Source organism: Ruditapes philippinarum, unplaced genomic scaffold, assembly GCF_026571515.1.
Source record: "Ruditapes philippinarum isolate M1 unplaced genomic scaffold, ASM2657151v2 ctg399_1_1_1_1, whole genome shotgun sequence".
Classification (NCBI taxonomy): domain Eukaryota; kingdom Metazoa; phylum Mollusca; class Bivalvia; order Venerida; family Veneridae; genus Ruditapes; species Ruditapes philippinarum.
The window spans coordinates 70,142-96,323 of NW_026862504.1; the positions used below are offsets into that span (position 1 = coordinate 70,142).

The window sequence follows — 26,182 nt, forward strand, 5'->3', positions numbered from 1 at the left end:
ATGGTTGCGGGAAAGAAACTATTTTGGAAGGTGGAGGTGCGTGCTCTGATTTGGCGGAAGCGTTGGTTGTGCCCTCTGACAGTCTTAGCATTTAGACGTAAACCGCGGATTTGAAGCTATTTTTTACATTGGTCAAATTCGCTTTAACGTCTAAAGATATATATTTAAAAGTCCATAGCAAAATGAAAAACAAAAAACATGCACAATAATCCAAACTCCCTATGTAAAATGTTACAAATAATGCTTGGTATTCATAATCCTACCAAAAAATGTGTATTTTCCTTCTCAAAAACAACTTATTCAATTTTTAAACAATTTTAAACAAATCCCGTTTAAAAATCTTGTAAACAGCCTCCATATTGGTGTGTACTACGCATAGCGGTGATTACTGGAACCAAATTTTTTAGACGAAAATTTTAATGCGTGCATCTGTCAGCGTCTTAAATCACAACAGAAAAAAAATCGCTTCGACTTATTTCGTACTGTTGTTTTTGAGTGACGTCACAGCATGACCGGGAATTCCAATATGGGGGTCAACACAAAATGTCTTTCATGTGTCTTCTTAAATATATGGATAAATTAACTACTTATCGTGAGTAATATTTGCATATTTTTACAGTTTTGGGAAAATATGCTTCCGTCTTTTATGCAATCAGTTGCTTTTTGTGATAAATAGCATTTAAGTTGTGATTTACCGGTAAATTCAAATCGACTCGAGAAGCGTGTCGATTTGTGCTAAAGGAAATAAGCCAAATAGGGAAGACTTCGCATTTTCCGATAAACGTCAAACTGTAAAGAAAAAGAAAATGCGATGTCTTTCAATGAAGGACTAACAGAAAGGCAGATAGACATGCTGTTAAATACGGAATGCCGTTAGGGCCATCGCCTGTGAATGTGTTGATCTGAAACGCGATAGTCGATAGTACAATGGTGAAAACGCGAACTCACGAAACTACGATGGTGAAAACGCGGAAGTACGATGATGAAAACGCGATAGTACGATGATGAAAACGCGACAATACGATAGTACGATGATGAAAACGCGATAAACTATCGTGTTTTCACCATCGTACTGTCGCGTTTTCACCACCGTAGTTTCGTAAATTCGCGTTTTCATCATCGTACTGTCGAGTATCGTGTTTCAGATCAAACCATTCATAGGCGATGGCCCTAACGGCATTCCGGAATGTCGTTAGGGCCATCGCCTATGAATGTGTTGATCTGAAACGCGATAGTCGAAAGTACGATGGTGAAGACGCGAAATCACGAAACTACGATGGTGAAAACGCGATACTACGATAATGAAAACGCGATACTACGATGATGAAAACGCGATAGTACGATGATGAAAACACGACAGTAAAATGGTGAAAACGCGATAGTACGATGATAAAAACACGACAGTACGATGATGAAAACGCGATAGTACGATGGTGAAAACGCGATAGTACGATGATGAAAACACGACAGTACGATGATGAAAACGCGAAATCACGATATTACGATGGTAAAAACGCGAAAGTACGATGATGAAAACACGAAAGTTTATCGTATTATCATCATCGTACTGTCGTATGATCGTGTTTTCGTTATCGTACTGTCGTGTTTTCATCATCGTACTGTCGCGTTTTCACCATCGTAGTTTCGTGATTTCGCGTTTTCACCATCGTACTGTCGAGTATCGCGTTTCAGAGCAAACCATTCATAGGCGATGGCCCTAACGGCATTCCGTAGTTAAACAGAAAGATGGACAGACAGATATCCATATTAGCACAGACATCTTTGACCCGTTGCGTTTGTATCGAAATCTTATTGTCATGTGTTAACGAATTTAGCACTAAAAACGGGAATCTGTTACCGACAAAGCAACAGTGGGAATCACAATTTTGAAATTACATAATTATTGTACATTCTGCATCTGTTTTTGACTCCCTGACATCCCATATATCACTAGTATGTAAAAAAGATAATATATCACGCTCAGTATTACCTTTCAAGTCTTATCTAAACCGCCTCCGTGGTCGAGGGGTTAGAGTCGATGACTTCTAATCCAGTTACCTCTCTGGCGTGGGTTCGATCCCCGGGAGATGCTTTGGTAGTTTAGCGCGGAGGAAGGTAGTCTTGTACTGGTGTAACTCTCCAGGAACGATGGTTAGAAAACTACCCGCCTATATGATTGAAAGACTGTTGGGAAAAGGCGCACATAAAACACAAAAAAGAAAAGAAAACAATATTCATAAAATCTGTATTTTTTTTTATTAAAATAGATATTACGATTACTGTATAATAAACAATTATGCTCAACATGATCAACATGGTAATATAACCAGTGTCATATTGTTAGTAAGTGTGACCAGATACCTTTAGAGGGGGTCTTCCGCTAATAGCGATAACATAATAAGGGGCAATTACACAAGTGTGTTGTTGATCATGCGTTACACATATTGATTATAAATGATTGTATACATGTATATCCGTTGCTATTATAAAGAAATAACAAGAAATATTCTAATCTCTAGCATGCCAATCAAAGTTAATAATGAACAATGTCTTTCGTCCGTTCATTCATAAGTGATATACAATGCTGGTAAAAACCAATTAACCATTGAAAAGTTTATAAGAATATCTTGTTATCATATATCTACTAGTTTATCTTCACCTGCTGCATTTCTTGCTTGGACGCCCTTTGATGCTTTGCATCAATGCTTTTCTTGTATAATGTATATTCAAATGTATGTATGCTTAATGAGGGTCCATCCGCCCTTTCAGTCACAAAATGCAGCTTTCGTTGTCGATTACGGACCCCGGACATGTCACAAGTCATGCCCTTAAAGAGTTAATTTTGAAGCACAAAGTGGTGATAATTTAACTTCATGCAATTTCCACGGAGTATTAGCCAAATATATGAATTTTGAGCCAAAAGTAGGTCACTGTACAGTGGTCAATAAGAACCTAAATGAACAGTAACCTGAGACAATATGAAAGGGTAGCCCTGAAAAGGGCTGTTGGTTGGTGCCAACAAAAGGCCTGCCGTTCAAACCGTCTCACCGTGCTTAGGGCCCACGCACCTTAGCACACCATCCTTGTCGACCCAAGAGCTTACTTTGTAGGACCGCTCCCCTCGGCTTTAGTCAGGACATCGGCACCTTTTTTCGCCGTTCCCAGTCTTCAAACCTTCTGCTGATGCCCTGTTTCTTCTCTACGACATACACGTACCGAGGGGAAGAGAGATGAATGATATTCAAGTGTGGTGGTGGTGTTGGTATTTTTACTCCGGATCACGACAGAAAGCCACATTGAATTCACCAGAGCACAGTTCAACCACCGCATCGTTCCTGGGCAGGCTGTCGAGCAGTTTACCAGTACTAGTTGCCTCACTTTCGCAAGGAACTGAAACTTCTGTACATGCCTGAGCGAATGACCGTAGAAAAGATTTCATGATCAATCACAATGAAAATGACCTGCGCCGCCCGCTTCACAGTCCAACGCTCTACCTATTGAGCTAACCGGACAGCTTTTTTTTGACGGCATTGTTCAACTCTTGCTATATATACTGCAGTTATTTGAAAAGATGATTGGGCTAAGGAAGATTTATAAATTCATTTTTATTAGATACATATTTTCTTCATATCTTGGTTAACAATAAATTAAAAAATTATATTATAATTATTTTTATTTATTTTCTTGTAATTAATGCAAAACTTTATTTAATCTTGTTAAAGGGAGGTAAATGCAGAATGGAATGCTTAGGGCGGGGCCAATTCTGACCCTAGGGATTTTATAAGACATCCACTAGAAGATGTTTCATGCCAAATACCTAAGCTCTAGCTCTTTCGTTTTTTTACAAGAATTTTTTTAAGTTTTAAAATTTTGAAGTGGCCCAATTCAAGTCACCTCTAGTTAGATTGGTCATAATTAAAGTGTATTTATTGCATTGTATAGCTTTTGTGTGTTATATGATAACTTTAAAAGTTGTTTTTGTGTATTCTCCAGGAACTCATTTGTTGGCGGAAGGATTAAAGATGTACTACCCACCAGCAGTCGGGAGTTTTTAAAGTGGTGAATTTAAACAGTGTTACAACAGAATGAAGATTTCTGAAAATAGTAGATGGCTAACCTATTATACTTTGGGCCTCATTGGACTTAGATAGTGTTAATATGTTTAAAGTTGAAGACAGTATATAATTCATCAAGAACAGTGGAATCCAGAATTAAGCCTCAAATGTGACTGATTTACTATAGAACAAAGAATACAAAAATTCACCGGACCGAGTCCTTTTGCGTATCTGATTGTAGTGAATGAATCTCATTTAAAACTTAAAACCACTAGGATCAGTCGCGCATGCTCTGCTTCAAAATACGACTTAACTTTAACAAAAAAATAACATCGAAGTGAACAAATCGGTACAAAGAAAAATTGGAAAATATCATTTACGTAACTTTACACTACGTGAATGGTTCATTCCGTTTTAAACCGTATAAATCGATTATTGTTTTCTGAATAGCGTTTTACTATTTTTTGTTTCGAAAAATAGTAACAGTGAACATCATAGCTACAATATCAGCGTACACTATTATATGACCGAGTGAACCGTGTATCGAAATTTTGTTGCTCCTATAACTTTTGAACCAGTATGCCTTAATTACGCAACGGAGATTTTTTGGCGCAAATCGCAAAAAAAAAGTTTTCAAGTTTGATTTTCTTCAAATATTGTGGTTGGTGGCATGCAGCTTTATATACTGTTTATTCCAATCAAATGATATAAACATTTTTTATGTAAATCTGGAACTTAAAATTGTTTGATTAACATACTTCATGCCTGTTTTGGAAAATCTCTGTTGCAGAGGAAATATTTCCTATACTTACCAAAACATTAACCTAAAATTTGATTAGTGAATTTTGCAAGAAACGTTTATTTTGAAACTACTTTTAATATATATCATTTATTTTGAATTTAGTTTGATAACATAACATAAATTGTTCCCTTTGTAGAAAAAGTATCCTGATGCGCCAAGAAAATGTCTATTTCTCCTGAATATAATCTTTCAAAACATTAAAAAATGAAGTGTAAAACAAACTTTCATTACGATACTATATTCAATAAATCTATAATGAATTCTTATTTGTTAAATAATTGTAATTTATACATTCATTGTGCCTATTACGCAAAAAAATATCTCCAAATATTTTCGTATTAAACAAATCTTCAACAACTGCAATAGACCTCTAGCATGCTTCTTTTTAAAGATACAAACTTGTCTATAATAACCTCGGAAACAATACGGATTGAAAGTAGTTCTACCACGTGGTTTCAGATTTAAACAGAAACAGAGATAATGTAAAACGAATGTATATAAAGAAAAGCAATGTCTGTTTCGATACACTTATGATTGAAAATATGTCTGATAACAATATGTAATTTAAATATGTCCAATGATGTACAATTTTAAACAAATCCGACTAAATATCAACAGGTTTTTTGTACTTTCGGTTTCTACAACCATAATAATAAATATAGAAATAATGTATTGTTTGCTTTTGTATCTATAAATTCACTTATTCTAGGTAGACTTTTACCACATATATTGGAAATAAACTTCTCAACAACTCCCAGCATTCATTTACTATTTTTTTACATGTTTAGTTTCTTTGTGTAGGTTAGACCGAAATACCGCATCCGTTCTGTGTACTAGTATTCATACTGTCGTGTTCGAGGTCCTTATCCGAAGACTGACGGAAAGGGCCGAAAAGTTGCGATTGGCGGTATAAAAGTCTACACCATACTGTCTGAATCAATTTAACGGTATCAAAACACTAACTGTTCAAAATGTTAAACAAACATTTATAACAAAACTTCTGTAAAACATCAACAATAGCATGTTCATTTACACAAACATTCATACACTACTGTTATTTTTTATTACTCTTCTTTTGCACAATGGGATCATCTAAAGACAGTTGCCCTCCTGACCACTTTTAATATTGTGCTATTTTGTATGTGGACAATATCTCGCCTCAATTTTGACCCAGAACGAAACTATCTCAGAATCTAGCTTTGGTTCTTCAATATATTTTGACTAACCATTTGCCGCGAAACATGTAACGGACATTATGAAAAACAAAGTCGATGGAAGTTTTTGTTTTGACTCTTATCTATTTACATATGGATTTTTATATTTCTGACCTTGATTATGTGTTGAGATTTGTAGAAATGAGTAGAATTAGGGAAAAAGAAAATGTACATTCTTTGATAGTTTTTATCATCTAATATTACTGACTACAGTTTTTATCATCTAATATTACTGACTACAGTAGTGACACAAAAAGAACAATATTGCACTACTGTCATGTCACATTACAAGTCTGGTAAGCCATGTTTGTATTACAATTACTTTCCTTTATAGGCATCATTGAAAGCATATTTTCTGGTCCCTATTTTTTAAACGATAAGTGTAATTATGCAAATTAATTTTTTTTAGAAATCATCGGAATAATGTACAATAGTACTTAATCTAAATAGAAAATGACCTGTGTGTAGGAATGATTTGGTAAGGTATCTGTAATGAGCGCATTTTTTTTGCTCGGAGATTTTCAATTGATGCATTGCAGCAACATTTGTACTTGTATATTCATAGGCCTCACAAATGTTGTACACTTACAGCGTTATTATCGTTTGTTACAGAATTTCGCTTGGCTTTTAGCGTGTTTGACAATGATGGTGACGGGACTATTTCGACAGAAGAATTGGCTTCTGTTCTGAAGAACATGGGCCAGAATTTGACAGACGAAGACCTTGATGAGATGATAAATGAAGTAGACGAAGACGGTATTCCTCACATTTCTCACTTTTGCGCAGTTCGTTACCATTAATATAAAAAATAAACACAGTTTTATACTAATTTAAGACTTACATTCATTTAAAGGTCAAATATGTCCTAAAATGTATTTTCATTTCTCAATACCTTTTTATAATGGCGTGTGTTGTAATTTCCGCAAAAAATACTCGTTGGGCATATGGCCAAACCGTCGTATGCATCTTTGGATTTTAAGCATTAACAAGTACATTTTGTAGACAAAATGCCATTTTGTTTACGTTTTACCTTCACGTGGCTAATTAATTCATTTTCATCAAAAAGATACCACTGAATAAAAAACCCTACCAAAATACATGTAACATATATATTGTTCATTGTTAAAGTTGCGTAACGTAATGTTTCAAAAATAAACCTGCATAAAAATGTCTATATTATAATGCAAACAATATATTTAACATTTATAATATTTATTTCACAGGAAACGGAGAAATAGATTTTGACGAATTTTTGACGATGATGGAAAATAAGCTGCAATATAAAGAAAATGAGGACGAAATTTTAGAAGCTTTCAAGGTGAGTAGCTTTAAATGCTATTAAAACAAACTGAAAGGTAAAAATTTATCATGTTAAAGGGGAGTAATAATTGACGGTTTTTTTTTTTGCGATTCGTTTGTAAAACAGTTATTTCTCTAAAAGTTACTATCCCACACAACGTAGTTCTAACATTTATAGCTCGACACTGCTTTTGAAAAAAAAAAAAAAAATAAATGCAAAAACGTCGCGGTCCGATCGCAGATCAGGAAAAAAAATGCTGACATTCAACCTCAGCAACAGTTTTTCCCGACAAATCTATCAACAAGTAGTTCTCAAAACAGCTTAAAACTAGCGATGTAAAAGAAAGAAATATTTTAATTTTGTTACAAGTATCCATGAAATAACCACGCATGTAGCAACGCTATATGTCGCAACGCCGTTATATGTCGCAACTAACGCTAAATGTCGCAACGCTGACGCTATATGTCGCAATCAACGCTAAATGTCGCAATCGCCTACCGCTAAATGTCGCAACGTTGCCGCTATATGTCGCACAAAAATCGATTGTCGCAACCCCTTGACGCTAAATGTCGCACTTGGTGGAAAAGTCAAATCAGATCAGGCACATTGACCGATTGGTTTCCATTTATATTTGTAACAAAACTACCTTTCACAAATACATATTTCGCATTTTATCCTGTCACTTGTATCAATTTCGGCCCGATAACAAGGTGCCGTAAATTTTTACTGATCTACGGCACTTGATCACGTGATATGCATGGTTTGTCGGACTACTTTTCAAGAAAAAATGTAATTATTTCCTATAGAGGCCGTTCCAGTGGTATGAAAAAAACTGTCGTTAAATCTTATGTGTGTAGAAGAACGAATTTTGGAAACGTTGATAAAACTTTGTTTGTTTATTTTATTTCACTCTATAATTTTTCAAGCGAAATAAAAATTATTAAAAGTGAATAAATGTAAACCTTAACTCGTTTGCGACATTAAAATAGCGTACTTGATTTGATTGCTTTGCACGTGCTGTATGGCGCTACATTGTGACGTCACGTAAACAATACTTTAAACGTCTGTACAGCGTTAACGACTGAATAAAAGATATTGGTGTTCGAATTCATTTTCTTAGTTAGACCATTTTGTTTCATTCTAGATAGTTTTCACAACAAAATTCGACAAAAAATTGTTTTTATTTATCACATTTTTCAAACAAAATGGCGCCCTCAATGTGAAAATAATAAGAACGGCGAGTGCATTGTTGTAGAATAATGCACGCTTCCGGCCTTCTTTGTTTATATAGAAACATTTTCGATAGTGTGATTAAAGGTAGTTTGCCTAATAAAATTCTTTAAAAAAAAACGGTGACAGGATTAATAGAATAATAGATTGGTGCCGTGGATGCATCCACGGCACCAACCTATTATTCTCTATAACAGAATTATATCGGTAACAAAATGAAATTAAATATAAGCCGCGTGAATTCATATCGTTACTGCTTGATGTGTCTTATTACTATTTAATACAGTGGATGTTTACGGACATGAGAAAATACTTTCTTTCATTTGACAAAAATGAAAAATAAAAATGTTTTGCAACAATGCGAGAAATTTAAAATGTGCCCCAAAGTGTTAAAATTATGTACGAGACATTTTTTATTTATTTGTGTTTTTATTGGGAACTCGCAAAATAAATTGTGTCGTGCCGCAGTAAATCATGTGTGTTATATAAAATCATATAAGACTTGGATGCTTCGCAGCCGAATAAAAGCACTATGACGCCGCATAGAAGCCCTGCCGCATAAACGGGTTCAAAGTCATTGATGCGGTGATTTCCCTCGCATAATAGTGGTGAACACGTTTATGCGGCTAGGCGCAATGCATAAAGCGAAAATTGCTTTTATGCGGCGCAACAGTGCCTTTTTGCCACATAAAGAGATTGAACCTGAGTTTATATATTTTCAAGCCAAACAAAGTAAAGTATTAACCAAATTTTTCAACAACTTTCGATAATAATTTATCCCTTAAATAGGGATTCCATTGTAACTACCGTAGAACGTTACTAACACATTAAAGTAAAAGAATCTTATTTTATAATTTTCTTTCATTTACAAAATCGAGTTACTGGTATGCCTAGATATGCCTAAAAGGGTCTTTGGTATGTCAGCATATCAAACATATTCAAATGAGTTAAATATATACATGTATTTATATTCAAAAATGCCTTGATAAAACAAAGCTTCGTCCAAGTTTTCATGTATAGTGATTGTGCATTACGAAGATCGATTGGAAATGTTTTATTATAATACAGTATATTATGGAATTCCATAAACGACAGCCAACTGTTGACTGCTTACTGCGCGCTGCTTACACTATTGCTTACTGCCTATCGTGCGTTGTGCGTATTTATTTGCAATGTATCAGCCAAAGGATTCCGACCGAGTTATCAACGATTTATTGCACATACACGCATAATTATTTAGGTTTTGGTACATTTAACGCTATAAGCAGCGAACAATAAGCAGTAAGCCGTAAGCAGTTGACAGTATGCAATTGATGTTAGCAGTTGACAGTAAGCAGTAGGCAGTTAACAGTAGGCAGTAGTTAGTCAGAAGTAGACAGTAAGCAGTCAACAGTTGGCTGTCGTTTATTGAATTCCATGTTATAGTTCATGCATTTATTAATTTACCAGTGAATAGGAGGCAGAAAAATACCAAGGGTCCAACCGGGTTTTGAACCACAGACCTCTTGGTCCGTAGACGGACACCTCAACCACGTCGTTAAAGGGTTAATCTAACAGCAAGGCTGATGGAAGTGGCCTATATACCTACAACCACTACACTCCTCCCCTCTTTACTTTTCAGAGCTAGCCAGCTCTCCTGAATGACACTCCCGGCTTACCGCATGAGTCCGTCAAACACTTCTGACACCATTAAAGTAAATAAGGAGGCAGAAAAATACCAAGGGTCCAACCGGGTTTTGAACAACAGACCTCTTGGTCCGTAGGCGGACACCTCAACCACATCGCTAAAGGGTTTACCCAACAGCAAGGCTGTTGGAAGTGGCCTATATACCACTGCACTATATTGTGTTTGACCTCCAGAACGGCAACTATTTCGGCAAATGAATAATTTTTGACCAATATAGTTGTAATAGGTCGTCCATTTTTTTTAATGCTATAAGAAGTGAATAATAAGTAGTAAGCCGTAAGCAGTTGACAGTAAGCAGTTGACAGTAAGAAGTAGGCAGTCAACATTTGGCAATTGCATAGTATATTGATTCATTAATGTTCCCAAAGAAATATTGAGATAAATATAAAAAGTTTTGAAAGTATAACAATTCTGTCATAAACCTAAATCAATACACCGCATAGTTACGAATATCGATCAACAGATCAATTGGGTATTATTTAATACTTACATGTACTAAAGCCTATCTAGTCAGATTATGAACAGGTATAATATAAAATATATATTAAGATATAGTTCCCCCTTAGCATTGACAAGCGGGTTGCTCAGTTATGTCAAATAATATAACAAATATACATGTATATCCAAATGTTTTTGTTGATGCATTTTGTGAGAAAGACATCCTCAAAGAGAAAGTTTGATCTCACACCTGGTCCGTGGTTGAGAACCAAATCAATCCCTTTTATCAAAAACCGTTTCTATGGCCATACAAGGTTTTTGCTATAGACCGCGAAATACAACTTTTGTTTGCTTACTAGGATATGTTTTCATGTGTAAATGGTATAAACTTTAAATGTTTTAACACTTACTTTTTGTTTCAGTTCCATCTGTTACTTTCCTACCAAGTGCGACATTTAGCGTCAAGGGGTTGCGACATTTAGCGGCAATCGATTTTTGTGCGACATATAGCGGCAACGTTGCGACATTTAGCGGTAGGCGATTGCGACATATAGCGTTGATTGCGACATATAGCGTCAGCGTTGCGACATTTAGCGTTAGTTGCGACATATAGCGGCGTTGCGACATATAGCGTTGCTACACACGCATTCAAAGTTTAAAAGAAGCTTTGTTTTATAGAATTGTCAATAAATGCACAACAAGAAATTACACGGATGAATATCATTATAATCAATGAAAATGGCTCGGCTATTTCCGTAAATTTAGGATAATTGTGATCGGAATTAAACGCCCCGAAATAAACATTTGTTAATTAGACTTTCTGATAAATAAAGTAAGGATGTTGACTCTAGGACAGGGACGAATTTAGGGCAGTCGACGATCGATAATCAATTTCTACCATAAGTAAAGCACCCGATAATTCAAATCCACGTAAACAAGATGCTATTTTTAGTCGGACTGTTTAGGCGAGAAGATTTTAACCAAAACATTAACATCAGCGTTAAACAACTGAATAAATAAGAATTACAAGCAATAAATTGAAATCCAAGACTCCAAAACAGGCTGATAAAGAAAAGTGGTAAAAAATGGAATGGAACAATAATCAAAAGTGGGAATTCCAGTATATATATATATATATATATATATATATATATATATATATATATATATATATATATATATATATATATATATATATATATATATATATATATATATATATATATATATATATATATATATATAGAGAGAGAGGATATTCAAGTTTTTTCTATAAATACATGATTTATTTTCATCGAGTGGTATGAAAATAAATATTTCATGAGTGGCGGTAGCCACAAGTGAAATATGGTAATTTTCATGCCACAAGATGAAAATAAATCATGTATTTATAGAAAAAACTTGAATTTTCTGTTTATTATATACATTTTTCTCTTTCTGGACATTAAAATTTGAAAGACTTTCTATTAAATTTTGAGTACTGGCAGAATTTAAAAGAAAGTAGTCCGGCAAGACACCAGTGAAAATACGGAAAATATGTTTCACTGCAGTGAAAAATAAATTTTTACAGTGAAAATACGGAAAATGAAAATACGCATTTTATTTCATCAATATTTCTCAATATTTCATTTAAAAGTATATAATAAATATATATATTTATGTGCATAAAATGACCATATATATTTACACCAATAAATATATATGGTCATTTTATGCACAAATCAATGAAAATTCAATAAATTAACCTACAAGGTCAAGGTCATAAAAGTGCCAATGTCAATTTGAGTTTCATAAACATGAAGGTTTTGTCTTTAAAGGAATAGGAATGGATAGACTGATGTCTGTCTTATATAAATATTTATCATTTAAAAAGAGGTACCATGACAGTTTTTCTGTTGAAATCAACCGTATAACTGAGAAATTCGTGTTTTAAGACACTATTTTTTACTTGAGAAATAAGTTCATGGGCGCCGCCATTTTGGCGTTCTTTCACTCTCGCGAGACAGACGAGACCGAGATTATGACGTATTACACCCACTTACAGTATAGTTGTTCACGCTGGTACAACAAAATATATCTTGTTGAAGAACTTATTACGTACATTATAATCACATACATGCATATATTAAAATGATTTTACAAGAATGCGATGACAATAGTATAAATAAGTAGTATAATTATGTAGATATCTATATTGAAATTATTGCATGTTTCGGACTTTGTCAAACTGAATGTTTTTTCCGATAATGGATGGTTGTTACATGTACGTTAACTTAATAATTATCATTATCTTCAATTCAAGTTTTTCTTTATATGTTATAATCAATCAAGTTTATGAAAACATCGTATTGAACTGAATTGCTTTAATTAATTAATTGAATACGCCGCGACATTAACATTTGTCCGATGATCAAGCTTGCTGGTGATTCCTGACCACATGATTTAAGCAATGACTGGTCAATTTAATTTGGGTGAAACTCCTTTATATTGACGATAAATCCTTTTATTTTGTACTTAATTTTCGCTAATTGGGTACATCGCCGGTCATGTATCTTTTTTCCAGTAAATCCAATATGCAGAGATCTGATGAGGGCGCGATTTTGCGCCATCGGCGCTAAAAAATGAGAATGGCGCAGGAAAATCAGCAGCCAGACTAATATCGTATGGAAACAAAACTGTCCGTTGGGTTATTAAGTCATCCAGTCAAAACGGGTACCAACAGATTCCCCTGTAATTACGCATATTCTCGATTTTATCCATTTTCCACGTTATCTACTTACCCAGTCCCATTCCCACACAGATACGCTACTACCGTAAATTTAATAATTTAATTTAAATAAAACAACAAATCATAAATCTACTTAATATGTAAAATGATTCATGGTAATCGAAAAAGAATGTGTTGCTATTTTAAGAAATGCTGTAATTTACAGTATAATCTGACAGATGTGCAAATTGATTTCCCCTAAGGTCACTGAAGTGTAAAATAAAGTTTTAAGGCTTGCCCAGTTGTGCCATCATCCCATCCCTTTAAAAATGATTTTATTTTTGAAAAAATTCCTAAATCAACTCACATCATAAAGATAAAGAAATAATTATATAAAAAAATAATAAATTGACCTTATATACCAGTAAAAAACAAGGTACCTATGTTTTTACAGGTATAGAGGGTCAATTTATTATCACTATTTTTTAATTATTTGTATATCATAAAGGGTTTATTTAGGATTTTGTTTTCGAAAAAAAGTTTCACTTTTAAAGGGGTAGGTATGGTAACCCCAAGACTCGACGAGCACCTGTGCCCATTTGTGCCACCAGTGGCATGCAAATTTGGACAAAAGAAGGACCAGAAGTCCACTGATTATAACTGAACCGGAACATGCTGACGATAGCAGTAACAACTTTTTTTTTGTAAAAAACGAATATTTTTTTTTGTCAAAACGATTTGAAATCTATTCTCTATTGTATAAAACTAATAAAGAAAATAATCAATCGTAAAAATACTACGTCGAGGAAATAAAAGTATCTATCTATCATACTGAAGGGAAACAAGTGTGCACATTTCATTTTTTCACATATGCATGGACTATTTTTAGAAAGACAAAAATCAATCATAAAAGAAACTAACTTTTGCGTCTTGTGTTCGAGGTCCTTATCCGAAGACTGACGGAAAGGGCCGAGTAGTTGCGATTGATTGTCTATGTGCCCGTTCCAAGGGAAGTAACTGGGTCGCGGTGACACCGCTCCATAATTCACTCCGAGCAACTGGGAGAACTTTAGTTTCGTAAATACGCATTGAAGTGATTAGTTTAGTCCATTTTTCCCTATTCCACTGTTAGTTAAGCTAAAAAATATTTTTTAAAGTTTATGGCAGCTTTCGGTAATGTTCACGCGAAGATCCATGTCATATGTGCAAAGAATTCCTAGATGGGTAAAGTTAGTTTCACTTTTAATTTCATTTTCCGTTTCCATAGTCTTTTGTTGTTACATTTATCATTAAAAACGAGAACTTTGCATTTCGCTGCATTATAAAAGTAACGTTCCTTTTTGGCGTAATTGAAGCATAAGCTATAAGTTCATCAAGTCCTTTTTGACATTTGAAATGATGACCATATCGAACATGCACATACAAAGTTGTGAATTTTATTGCTATTTTTACACATGTCAATCCTGTTTAGTTAGAGGATATTGAATTGAGGACTACAACATTGTCTTTGATGTGTACTTTGCAGTGATTTTACACAAATGTAACAGTTTTCGAGGAACGATTTAAATATTTGAAACAAAGATATATCAATACCACTTTGATACAGTTTTAGTAACAATTAAGAAATCTAAGTGCGGTCAAATGCTTGTTTCCCATCTAAAAAAACATGCATAAATTGGGGAGTTATTTTCCATGGAATATTGAATACATTCGCGAAGCATAAATGCTGTCATCAAACAGCTAACGTTTTTTTTTAAAAAAAGAACCACCTTGTGATGGATTTAAATGAATGCGACCATCCATTTCTGCAATTTGTAGAACGACCTTTCAAGTCGGAACAAAGGGAGATAGCTCTGTAACTAGCTGGATCATTTCTTTTTGTTACCTCCCTTAAATAAAACACTGTTATTATGCCTTTTTCATATCTGTAGGTGTGTGTGAGAATTCAAACATATGATTGAAGAGTTTTGTAATACATTCTGTCAAAAAATCTCCGCCATATATGAATTTCTCATAAAATAGATTGTCTTGGTCACAGGCTTTCCGTTTCTTGCAAGAAATAAGCGCTGTTTTTACCATATCGCTGGTGATTATGCATGCAGTTTGCTTCGAAACTTACTTTTAATTGTTTCAAGTTCACCTTTTATATATAATTTGTAATCAGAATAAAAGTAATCATCATTATTCATTTGGTATAGTGTCGAGAAATAAGATTTCCAGCCCTCGTTTACTTCTAATAATACCTTATTGTCTCTTACGTTAATTGTCATATTCAGTTTATTTTTTACAGTCCCTTAAAGTACTCTTCTCCTCTCTACAAAAAGTTGCAGTCGTCTACGCCATTTGTCGAATGTTACTAAGCATACCCCATAACTCTGAATTTACTGCTTTTGGCAGGTCTTGGGCACGCACGCGTAAAATTGTTTCCAGCTGTAAGTTCTTTCAGTTAAGGAAATAACCAGAAGTCACAAGGTGCTAGATTAAGACCATGGGGGATGACGGAGAGTTACGATCCGATTCTCTGACAGCTAGGTACTGAGTAACTGTCCCTGTTTTATGGCATGCAAATTCATAATGCTAGAGGTTCCTGTGATTATGGGGTTGTCATTCGTAATAATGCATAATATATTTTTTGTTTAAATGTAATGCGTGTGTTACTCTTTCTTATGTAAGATAATTAACTTGAAGAATGATTATGTATAACAAATAAGTCTCAAATATGATTTCACTTAAAACTCAATTAATCTGTTCAATTATACATGTATAATTATAATAATCAAACCTGTACAAAACATCACTTTTTTCTAACTTAACGTCTTAATTTATGCACATTCTTTTTCTGAAGTAACGAGTACATTATAGAACTAGAACTATCGCTGAATGCGATTCATACCCCCACCAATGTCCATGACAGAATAACTTTAGTGGCACAAATACATATACATAAAAAGAAATTATCTCTGGTGAAAAAAAAGACAAATTGTACAGGTAATAAAATAAATATATATTGTCAAATCATGTTCGAAACAGTTACAAATAACCTTTCATTTTCCCAATGTACTAAAACAAACAAAAGCAGTGAAGTTAAGAAAATAGCATAATTATGTCAAAATGTAATTAAGAGCGGAAAAACTTTGCATACTGAGTTTACTTGTGACTCTTCATATATTATATAGTTTCAAGTGAATATCTGTTCAAGTTTCAGAAACATTTAAGTATTAATGGTTATATCAGAACATTTTTATAAGCCTAAAAGGGGCATAACTTGTGTCATAATTCAATGGAATTGTAGAATTTTCGTCATCTGAGCTTGCTTGTAACCATTCATATAAAGTTTCAAGTAAATATCTGTTTTTGTTTAAGAAATATTATAGTAAATAAACTTAAAGACATAAAAATGGACTTAACTTTGTCAAAATTCAATACAAAGTTACAGTTTTAAAAATATTCAAGTACATGTTAAAATTTCAGAACATTTTCTAAGTCAATTTTTGACCTTCAAGTGTGACCTTGTCCTTAAGCTGGCACAAGGGTGAACATTTGAGTCAAGTTAAAAGTCAAATCCTTCCAGTAGTATAGAATTTATAGAGCGGACACGACATATTGTCTAGTATTGATTGTATGTAAATTTAAAGACTTAAAAAGGGGCATAACTTTGTCAAAATGCAAAACTGAGTTATTTGAAGTTTCAAATGACTATCTGTTCTAGTTTTAAAAATATTCATGTACATATTAAAATTTAAGAATTTTTTCTAAGTCAATTTTTGACCTTCAAGCGTGACCTTGACCTTATGCCAGCAAAAGGGTAACATGGGTTCTGCACATTACCTTGTTGAGGTGAACATTTGAGCTAAGATTGAAGAAAATCTTTCAATTAGTGTAGGACTTACAGAGCGAACACGACAAACTGTCTATTATTTGATTGTTTGATATTTGACGTTCAATTGTGACCTTGACCTTGAGCTGACACATGGGCAACATAGGTTCTGCACATTTGAGGTGAACATTTGAGCCAAGTTTGAAGAAAATACTTCAATTGGTATACGATTTATAGAGCGGACACGAAAATGGAGACGGACGGACGGACGGACCGACCGGCCGACGCGACAAAGCGAATCCATTATAGCCCCCACACATTTTGTGGTGGGGATATAATAAGGGGTCAAAATGTCTTCGAATTCGTGAACAGCTGTTGGCAAAAATTTGCAGCCGAAGTTAAATCAATATGCTCCGGCAGCGGGACATGATTTACGTATCATAAATCAGGCTGCATTTCAAAAATGAAAACATATTGCCAATAACTCCTTTTTTGCTGGCTCATTTGTAGAAACAATAATGCCAGTGGGCTAGTATAGCCTCTATCATGCTTTTTGTGTGAATTAAAAAAAAACACAAAAAAAACTCCTATTAAAAGTTTTTTGTTTTGTTTTACACAGGTATTTGATAATGGTAAGGGATTTATAAGAGCCTCAGATCTTCGCGAGATTTTGAAGACGCTAGGTGATCGTATGACAGATGCAGAAATTGATGAAATGATGCTAGAGGCAGATATCAAAGACGGAATGATTAATATCCATGGTAATATATCCTGTTTGTCATCGAAATTACATAAAAGGAATTCGTCAGATGTCCCATCGTCATACCTGTGGTATGCATACATATGTACTACATTTACCACTGGGTTAACGAGTCGCTCGTGTGCAATTTATATAACTTCATCACGTTAAAGAAAAGGATTCGAACCGTAGCATTAAGGGGCAAGCTTTTGTCATGTTAACACAAACGATTCTGAATTCCATAAAGAAATGCTCCCAGCTTCCGTTTTTAGTTTTGTCCATTATCAATTTGGGGATTTTTAATGAAAATTTAACGCTTTTCAGACAACATTGTATTGCCTGGTCAGACGTCACTGATGTGATTGTATAAAAGTGATGTTGGTTATGTTTAAAAAAATACATCGTTAGTCAAAGTAATTTTTTTTTCTGTATATAAAAAACAACAACAAAAAACAACAACAACAAAAACCGTACTTCCCATTAGATAAGCATACACATTTGTGTTATTAAAAGCATGAAGCAAATAAAACCGTTATACCCGGTCACATATTCACGAAATACGCCCACGGAAGAGCCACAGATTAATTGGAGAGGTCATCAGACCTCTCCACAGTCTTCAATAAGTCGATAACAGAGACCTGCATGCATACTTCTGTTTTTCAATCTAGATGCTCGTAATAATTTGCTAGAGTTTTGTAGTGAATGGATCTCATTTAAAGCGTAAAACAAGAAAAGCATTGATGCAAAGCATCAAAGGGTGTCCAGGCAAGAGAAACAGCAAGTGAAGATGAACTGTAAGACATCTGATGACCAGATATTCTTATAAACTTTTCAATGGTTAATTGTTTTTACCAGAATTAATTATTATTTATGAATCGGCGGACGAAAGACACTGTTCATCAGGAACTTTTGTAGGCATGCTAGAGATTAGAATTATTTTTTTTTCCACAGGAACTTGAAATTATATCAATATTAACGATAATTTTCAAAATATTCAGGTGTATGATATACAATATATACCCCCTATATAATATAAGTTTATTTATACTATATAGGGGGTATTTTTGGATATTATCATTAATATTGCTTATTTGATATAATTTCAAGTTCATGTGGTATTTTCTTTGGAATATACAAAATAGTAGTCAAAATGAACAAAGTCTGTTAATAATTGGAAGGTCATTCAACCATTTGAATGAATTACTTCAAAAACCTCGTCTGACTCATAACAACTTATGCTAAAATTGCTGAAAGTTTCTGTTGTTAAAATGTCACAATATTCGGCAAATCAACATTCCACTCAAACTTTCATTTAAACAAAATATAGAACATCAGAAGTTTTTCTTTAGATTTTAAAAGAGTGCAATTGATTGTTTGAATATGTTTGCATTTCATTTACTGCAAAATTCGCCTGTTCGTTATTTATTACCATACTATAACGCGACATGAACGACCATTTCGTTAAACAAAAAAAAAACTACTTCTATAAATAGATTTTCGGACTTTCACAATGTTAAGGTAATTATTCTATTTATAGCTTTCGGATTCATGTACATCTACAATAAAATACATAATTACCCACTGTGTACTACAAAATGATTAATAAAAAAACGAACAGAACGCAATTTAACAACGATAAAGATAGTTTCATTTTAATATGTTTGCATTGCATAATTCGCCAGTTCGCTATTCATTGTACATATCGGAACATGTCACTTTTAACAAGTAAAATGGTTTCCTGCGGGGAACATTTTTAATGATATAAAGATATTTAATTTAACTATTTTCAACAATGTTTTGGGGGATAAATAAACGTTTGTATCAGGAATATAGTTGACAATAAACGATCAATATAGAAGTAGGTCTTTGAAAACTGATGACCGTTGAAGGTTGAATATAAAACAATTATTTCTGTTTAAGAAAATTATTAAATAGGACTACCATTTTATGAATAATTTCGAGCAAAAAAAAAGTAAACACACAAATTTACGCAAAAAATATCTCTATCTATTAATTATGGCAGATGCCACTACGTATATTTTAATCTTGTAGATTTTCAGTATAAACAATTTATTGTTTGTAAAATTTGAGAAAGATACTAAAGAATCATTGAAAATTTCAAACACATCATCCAAGTTTCTCCACCTTAAACGGTAAAATAATTATAGAAAATTAGAAATATCACGTTATAGCTTTTTGTTCTTAATTAAGTGTAATTCGGACTAATTCCCTAGCGGTAAATCCGTAACATACCGGCAAACGGTATTTAGCTAGGTTTTCGAAAAGGTCAATTAACCAATCATGTCAGGTTTACAGATCACATGCTCCTCCATGTACCAAAAACAGGTCACGTGCTCCTCCATGCCTCAAAAGTTAAACGCGTACCAATACCCTGCGGTCTCCAGACCGCAGGGAATAATCAAGTACCATTCGGAATTATCGGCTATTATGATCGAGAAAAGGCCCGAGAAGTTGCAATTGCCCTTTCACAAAATCTGATTTCATTCCATAAGAGCGTCGCGTTCGGCGCGGATGCCAATCATTATGGCGGCATCCATTTTTGTGTATCTGATTGTACTGAATGAATCTCATGTAAAGCGTAATATCATTACCCAGCAGGCACTCAACGTTGTTTCAACGTTGAAACAACGTTGAAATATGGTCGTGACGTTGTTCAACCAATATTCAACTATGGGCGACCATACGGATATATTGCCAATGTATATTCAACGTTGATTCAACGTTGTTTATTGTCGAAGTTTAACATTTAGTTTTATCATTATATAAACTTTTATACCACTAATTTCGTGTCATTATTCCTTTATTGAATAAGTCTGTAAGTGATTTTTATCAGGAAAATTTGCGGTACAATCTTTTTCCGGATATTCAAAATAAGCGCTTAAACAAATGAAGTTGGAGATAATTTTTCACTTTCTATTAACGCTTTTAATATTAGTAAATATGTTTGGTTGTATGTTGTTTTTTTTTAGTTCTTTATGAATAATATTAATTAATTAATTGATATTAGTCAAAACCCCGTTTATAAAATAACGCTGGTCAGGGGAAGTAATTGTTGCGGTCCCTGATTTTGTTTGTTGTCTATGATTATCGTTCGTGGAAATGGTGGCGCTGTTTCGAAATTTAAAAAACAACACGATTCGGCAATTTATTTGGATTTCGGAGGTATTACAGTAATGTTTTACTTTAGTTTACTGATTATTTTCTAAATTATTATTATTTATTCTTAAAATTCTACTTTAATTTATTTTATGAAATAAATGAGAGATGAAAACACATGATTGAGTTGATTTGACACGTTTTCGCGACCTAATTGAATGATTTGGGTTAGGTAGGCCTTTTAAACACGAAGTTATTGATGTCTTTTGCAATTTATGATTTTACAAATCTTGTCTTTCTTTAATTCATTTTTCATATTTAACATTTTTCTGTACTATATCCTAATTAAAATTTAATCAAACCTATAAAGTAGTTCGGCCCACATAATTTACGTCCCAAGACGATTCGTCAATATAACTATGTTTATATTTTAGTGATGGTATAATACAGTGTTAATTAGTTTGAAAAAAAAACATTATTATGAAGTTAAATAACAAAGTTGAGTGTTAAACTTTATAAGTTTAATAGTCATAAATTTATAGGGAATAATAAATCTATTTCTATTATTTTATATTCTAGATCCTGGTCCCGGCTGAAATTTAGAGTATTTAGAGTATTGCAGCTGTAGCCAGTATACCATACATTCAACATGAAAAGGACTGTCAGGTTTGTTAAATTGAAATTAATTCTTATTAATTTATATATTTGAATTTCTTTACAATACAAAGTATAAATTTTTCAACTACTGGATATTTATCTTGTCTTAAAATATATTATTATCAGAATATTCCTGTAACATTATTAACATAAAATTTACATGTTTGTTGATTTCAGGATGCTGCATAAAATGGTCTAAGCTAGAGCCTAGAATGATAATTTCTTGGGAATATGCTGCAAGTAACTGACGGGGAGCAGTTTTTCTTACCAATCATAGGTGAGACTTTTAAATAGCTTCTTTTTAAAAAGATTTTGTTGTTTTATGTACAGTATTTGCTGTCAATATGAAACTTAGATATGTTTCAATTTCTATGCTGTTTTATGATGTAGATCTTAGAGATAAGCAGATTAAGCATTTTAAGATAAAAACAAATCACTAAGTTGAGTAATTATATGTATAATTTGAGATTAACCAAGTCACTTTTAACTACAAACTTCTTATTTTTATTTGCAGAAGCAGAAAGAGACAGCCAAAGAAGTACTCAAACACTTGACATACCCAGAAAGATCTAGAAGAAAAGATTGGAACAGATTGTAGCTTAATTGTTAAACTATTAAAGTGAATTTAAGCTGCACTTGAACTGTATTTTTGAAATAAAATATCTGAAGTATTTAATATTGTCTTGATATTTTGTTAAAATATGGTTACTTTGCTTTATATCCAAAAAAAAAGTATGGTGGGTTTTCAACGTTGAAATGACATTGAAACTTCAACGTTGTACCAACGTTGAAGCTGCAACGTTGTATCAACGTTGAAATTTCAACGTTGTTTCAACTTTAAAATCCGAATATAAATCCAACCTCATTTCAACGTTGAAATCTGACCATAATTCAACGTTGAAACAACGTTGATGTGCCTGCTGGGTAGGAGCAGTCTATAAAAATGGTTTTGCGCATGCTCCGTTTCAAAATACGACTTAACTTAAACGAAAAATTAACATCGAAGTGAACAAATTGGTACATAGAAAAATCGGAAAATATGATTTACGTTACTTAGCGCAACGTTGATGTTTCATTCAGTTTTAATGTTTTAAAATGTATAAATCGATTACCATATTGTTTCTGAATAGCGTTTTAATATTTCGTGTTTCGATAAATCGTACTGCCCCGGTCACATATTCATGGATAATGCCACGGAAGAGCTACGGTCTAATCGTTCACGGATTACTACGGAAAGGTGAAATTCCGTAGTCCGCTATGGTTCCAGTACGGACACACAACGGTATGAGTACGAAGTCCGACGGATTTACCACCAAAGTCCCCCGGAGAGACACGGATTGCTATACGGACCGACACGGTTTAATACGGAGCGACACGAATCAGGACGGACGCACTACGGATACACTACGGTCTGCTACGGTATAAGCACGGGTTAGTACGAATAAGTACGGTCTGATACGGAAAAGAACGTATTGATACGGAGAAGAACGAATTGCCACGGATCTATACGGACTTAATACATCCTTCCACAACCTCTTGCTTGCTCATTTTCAAAATGCCTCAAAAAAAAAGAACACCTAGAAAACGAATTGCAGCGTTCAACGATTTTGGCGCTGAGGATTCAGCCTAATCGCGTCCGAACCCCGAGACACATCAGGTCCAATTAAAGTGAATTTCTTGAAGGACGCTGGATCCTCAACAAGTTCGACCATGAGAGCCTCATACTAAACATGAAGGGGTCTTCGTAAAAGCCCATCTCTAGTCCACCATCTCGTCTGTCTTCTAATACCTGATTAGATATGGACTAGTAACCATTAATGAAAAATGTTGATCAATACTGCTTCTCTTTTAATTTTAAGATTTGCTGCTTATCTTAAAATTACATTTATTATCGTGATGTTTATGTAAAAAGCTTGTTAATTAATCTTATTATCACTCAAGGGCCAGTGTCCGAGGCTTATGAGACACTTCGTTTTATGTACATATTTACTCCATTTTTACGATCTTATGTTTGTAAAATATGTAACGTTAAATGTTATTCTATTTCTTATGAATTTTAGTACGATATTAATATAAATTTACTTCTATGCATGTCATCAAGCAACTCGACCACTGCCTCCGCATTCTCAGCCATTTCAATATAAAGTTGCAGCCAGTAAATGGCAATTATCATTTATCAAATGTTTGTGCAAATACATATGTCTGTTTTTAAAAAGAAGGTAGTATTTATACACTTGAAAAAGTACATGATACTTAATTCATCCGTACTAAACAGTGGTGGGCCGTGCCATTCCGTACCGTTTCGTGTTGCAACGCAATAAACCGTATAAGACCGTGCTAATCCTTGCCTCTCCGTAGTACAACGTATTATAATCGTGGCTTTCCGTGGCAATGCCGTATTAATCCGTATTAAACCGTAGCTTATACGTAGGGTAACCGTACAAATACGTAGTTCTCCGTACCAAACCGTGGAAATCCTTTACAAGTTGGTGGACTACGAATCAGTACGGACTATTACGGTTTTCGTACGGACCAGTACGAATCAGTACGGATTAATACGGACTAGTAGGGATACGCTACGGTTGATTTTTCCGTAGCAAATTTTTGTGCATGTTCAAAAATTGTCAAGGATCGCTACGGATATACAAGGACTACTACGATTGATTACGGTTTCAATACGGAGAGCTACTGACCAGTACGGGTAGCTACGGACGATGCCGGAATTAATCCGTGGCTCTTCCGTAGGCGTATTCCGTGAATATGTGACTGGGGTATAACAGTGAACATTATAGCTATCAATCGTAGTAGTCCTTGTATATCCGTAACGATCCTTGACAATTTTTGAACATGCACAAAAATGTGTTACGGAAAAATCCCTACTAGTCCGTATTAAACCGTACTGATACGTACTGGTCCGTACAAAAACCGTTCTAGTCCGTACTGATTCGTGGGTCCCAACTTGTCTAGGATTACCACGGTTTGGTACGGAGAACTACGTTTTTGTAGGGTTACCTTACGTAAAAGCTACGGTTTTAATACGGATTAATACGCCATTGTCACGGAAAGCCACGATCGTAATACCTTGTACTACGGAGAGGCAGGGATTAGCACGGTATTATACGTTTTTTTTTGCGTTGCAACACGAAACGGTACGGAATGGTACGGTCCACCACCGTTTAGTACGGATAAAATAAGTATCATGTACGTTTTCAAGGGTATAAATGATACTACATTCTTGTTAAAAACAGACATAATATGCGTGAACATTCAATAAATGATAATTGCCATTTACTGGCTGCAACTTCAGTATATTGAAATGAGGCAGTGGTCGAGCTGCTTGATGACATGCATAGAGGTAAAAATAAATTTATATCGTACTACAATTCATAAGTAATAGAATAACAATAATATTACATATTGGATCGTGAAATTGGATTAAATATGTACATAAAACGAAGTGTCTCATAAGCCTCGAACGCTAGCCCTTGAGTGGTAATAAGATTAATTAACAAGCTTTTTACATATTTTTAAAACATAAACATTCACGATAATTAATGTGACTGTAAAATGAACAGCAAATTTTAAAATCAAAAGAGAAGCAGTATTGATCAATATTTTTCATTAATGATTACTAGTCCATATCTAATCAGGTACGAAAACACAGAGGAAATGGTGGACTAGAGATGGGCTTTTACGAAGACCCCTTCATGTTTAGTATGAGGCTCTCATGGCCAAACTTGTTGAGGATCCGGTGTCCTTCAAGAAATTCACTTTGATCGGACCTGATATGTCTCGGAGGTTGGACGCGATGAGACCTAATCCTCTCCGCCAAAATCATTGAACTCTGCAATTCGTTTTCTAGGTGTTCTTTTCTTGTGGGGCATTTTGAAAATGAGCATACAAAATGTTGTGGACGGATGTAATAGGTCTGTATAGATCCGTGGCAATTCGTTCTTCTTCGTATCAATTCGTTATTCTCCGTATCAGACCGTATTTATTCGTACTAACCCGTGCTTATATCGTAGCAGACCGTAGTGTATCCGTAGTGCGTCCGTCCTGATTCGTGTCGCTCCGCGGTCCGTAACAATCCGTGTATCTCCCGGGGCTTTTGGTGGTAAATCCGACGAACTCCGTACTCAAACTGTTGTGTGTCCATACTGGAACTGTAGCGGACTACAGAATTTCACATTTCCGCAGTAATCCGTGAACGATTAGACCGTAGCTCTTCCGTGGCATTATCCGTGAATATGTGACCGGGGCATTTACATATACCAGTATTTTCTCTTTCAGAGTTTGTGCTTGTGATTTGTCGATGAACTTTGTCAAATAAAGAGTTTAATGTCCAGCAGGTAACATATTCAAACGATTCAATGGTTTTATATGAGACAGTTCTATAATGCAAATAAACGTAAAATATGA

At 34.2% G+C, this 26,182-nt stretch overlaps 1 protein-coding gene and 1 long non-coding RNA gene across 2 annotated transcripts; both read left to right on the forward strand.

The window, feature by feature from the left end:
- Nucleotides 1-26,182, forward strand: LOC132719311 (calmodulin-beta-like). Its single transcript, XM_060703076.1, has 5 exons — nt 1-36; nt 6,569-6,827; nt 7,295-7,389; nt 17,870-18,011; nt 26,054-26,182. The coding sequence occupies exons 1-5, from the start codon at nt 1-3 to the stop codon at nt 26,077-26,079; spliced, it is 558 nt and encodes a 185-aa protein (XP_060559059.1). The 3' UTR covers nt 26,080-26,182.
- Nucleotides 18,018-24,059, forward strand: LOC132719315 (uncharacterized). The gene is made up of 4 exons (XR_009624204.1): nt 18,018-21,172; nt 21,686-21,772; nt 21,941-22,040; nt 22,278-24,059. It is a non-coding gene; the product is annotated as an uncharacterized LOC132719315 (long non-coding RNA).

Bases quoted from the DNA above. Each gene is read 5' to 3' on its own strand.
- LOC132719311 (XM_060703076.1), top strand. From the start codon at position 1: ATGGTTGCGGGAAAGAAACTATTTTGGAAGGTGGAG. The intron at 37-6,568 runs GTGCGTGCTCTG...ATCTGTAATGAG, and splicing joins AACTATTTTGGAAGGTGGAG to CGCATTTTTTTTGCTCGGAG. The intron at 7,390-17,869 runs GTGAGTAGCTTT...TGTTTTACACAG, and splicing joins AAATTTTAGAAGCTTTCAAG to GTATTTGATAATGGTAAGGG.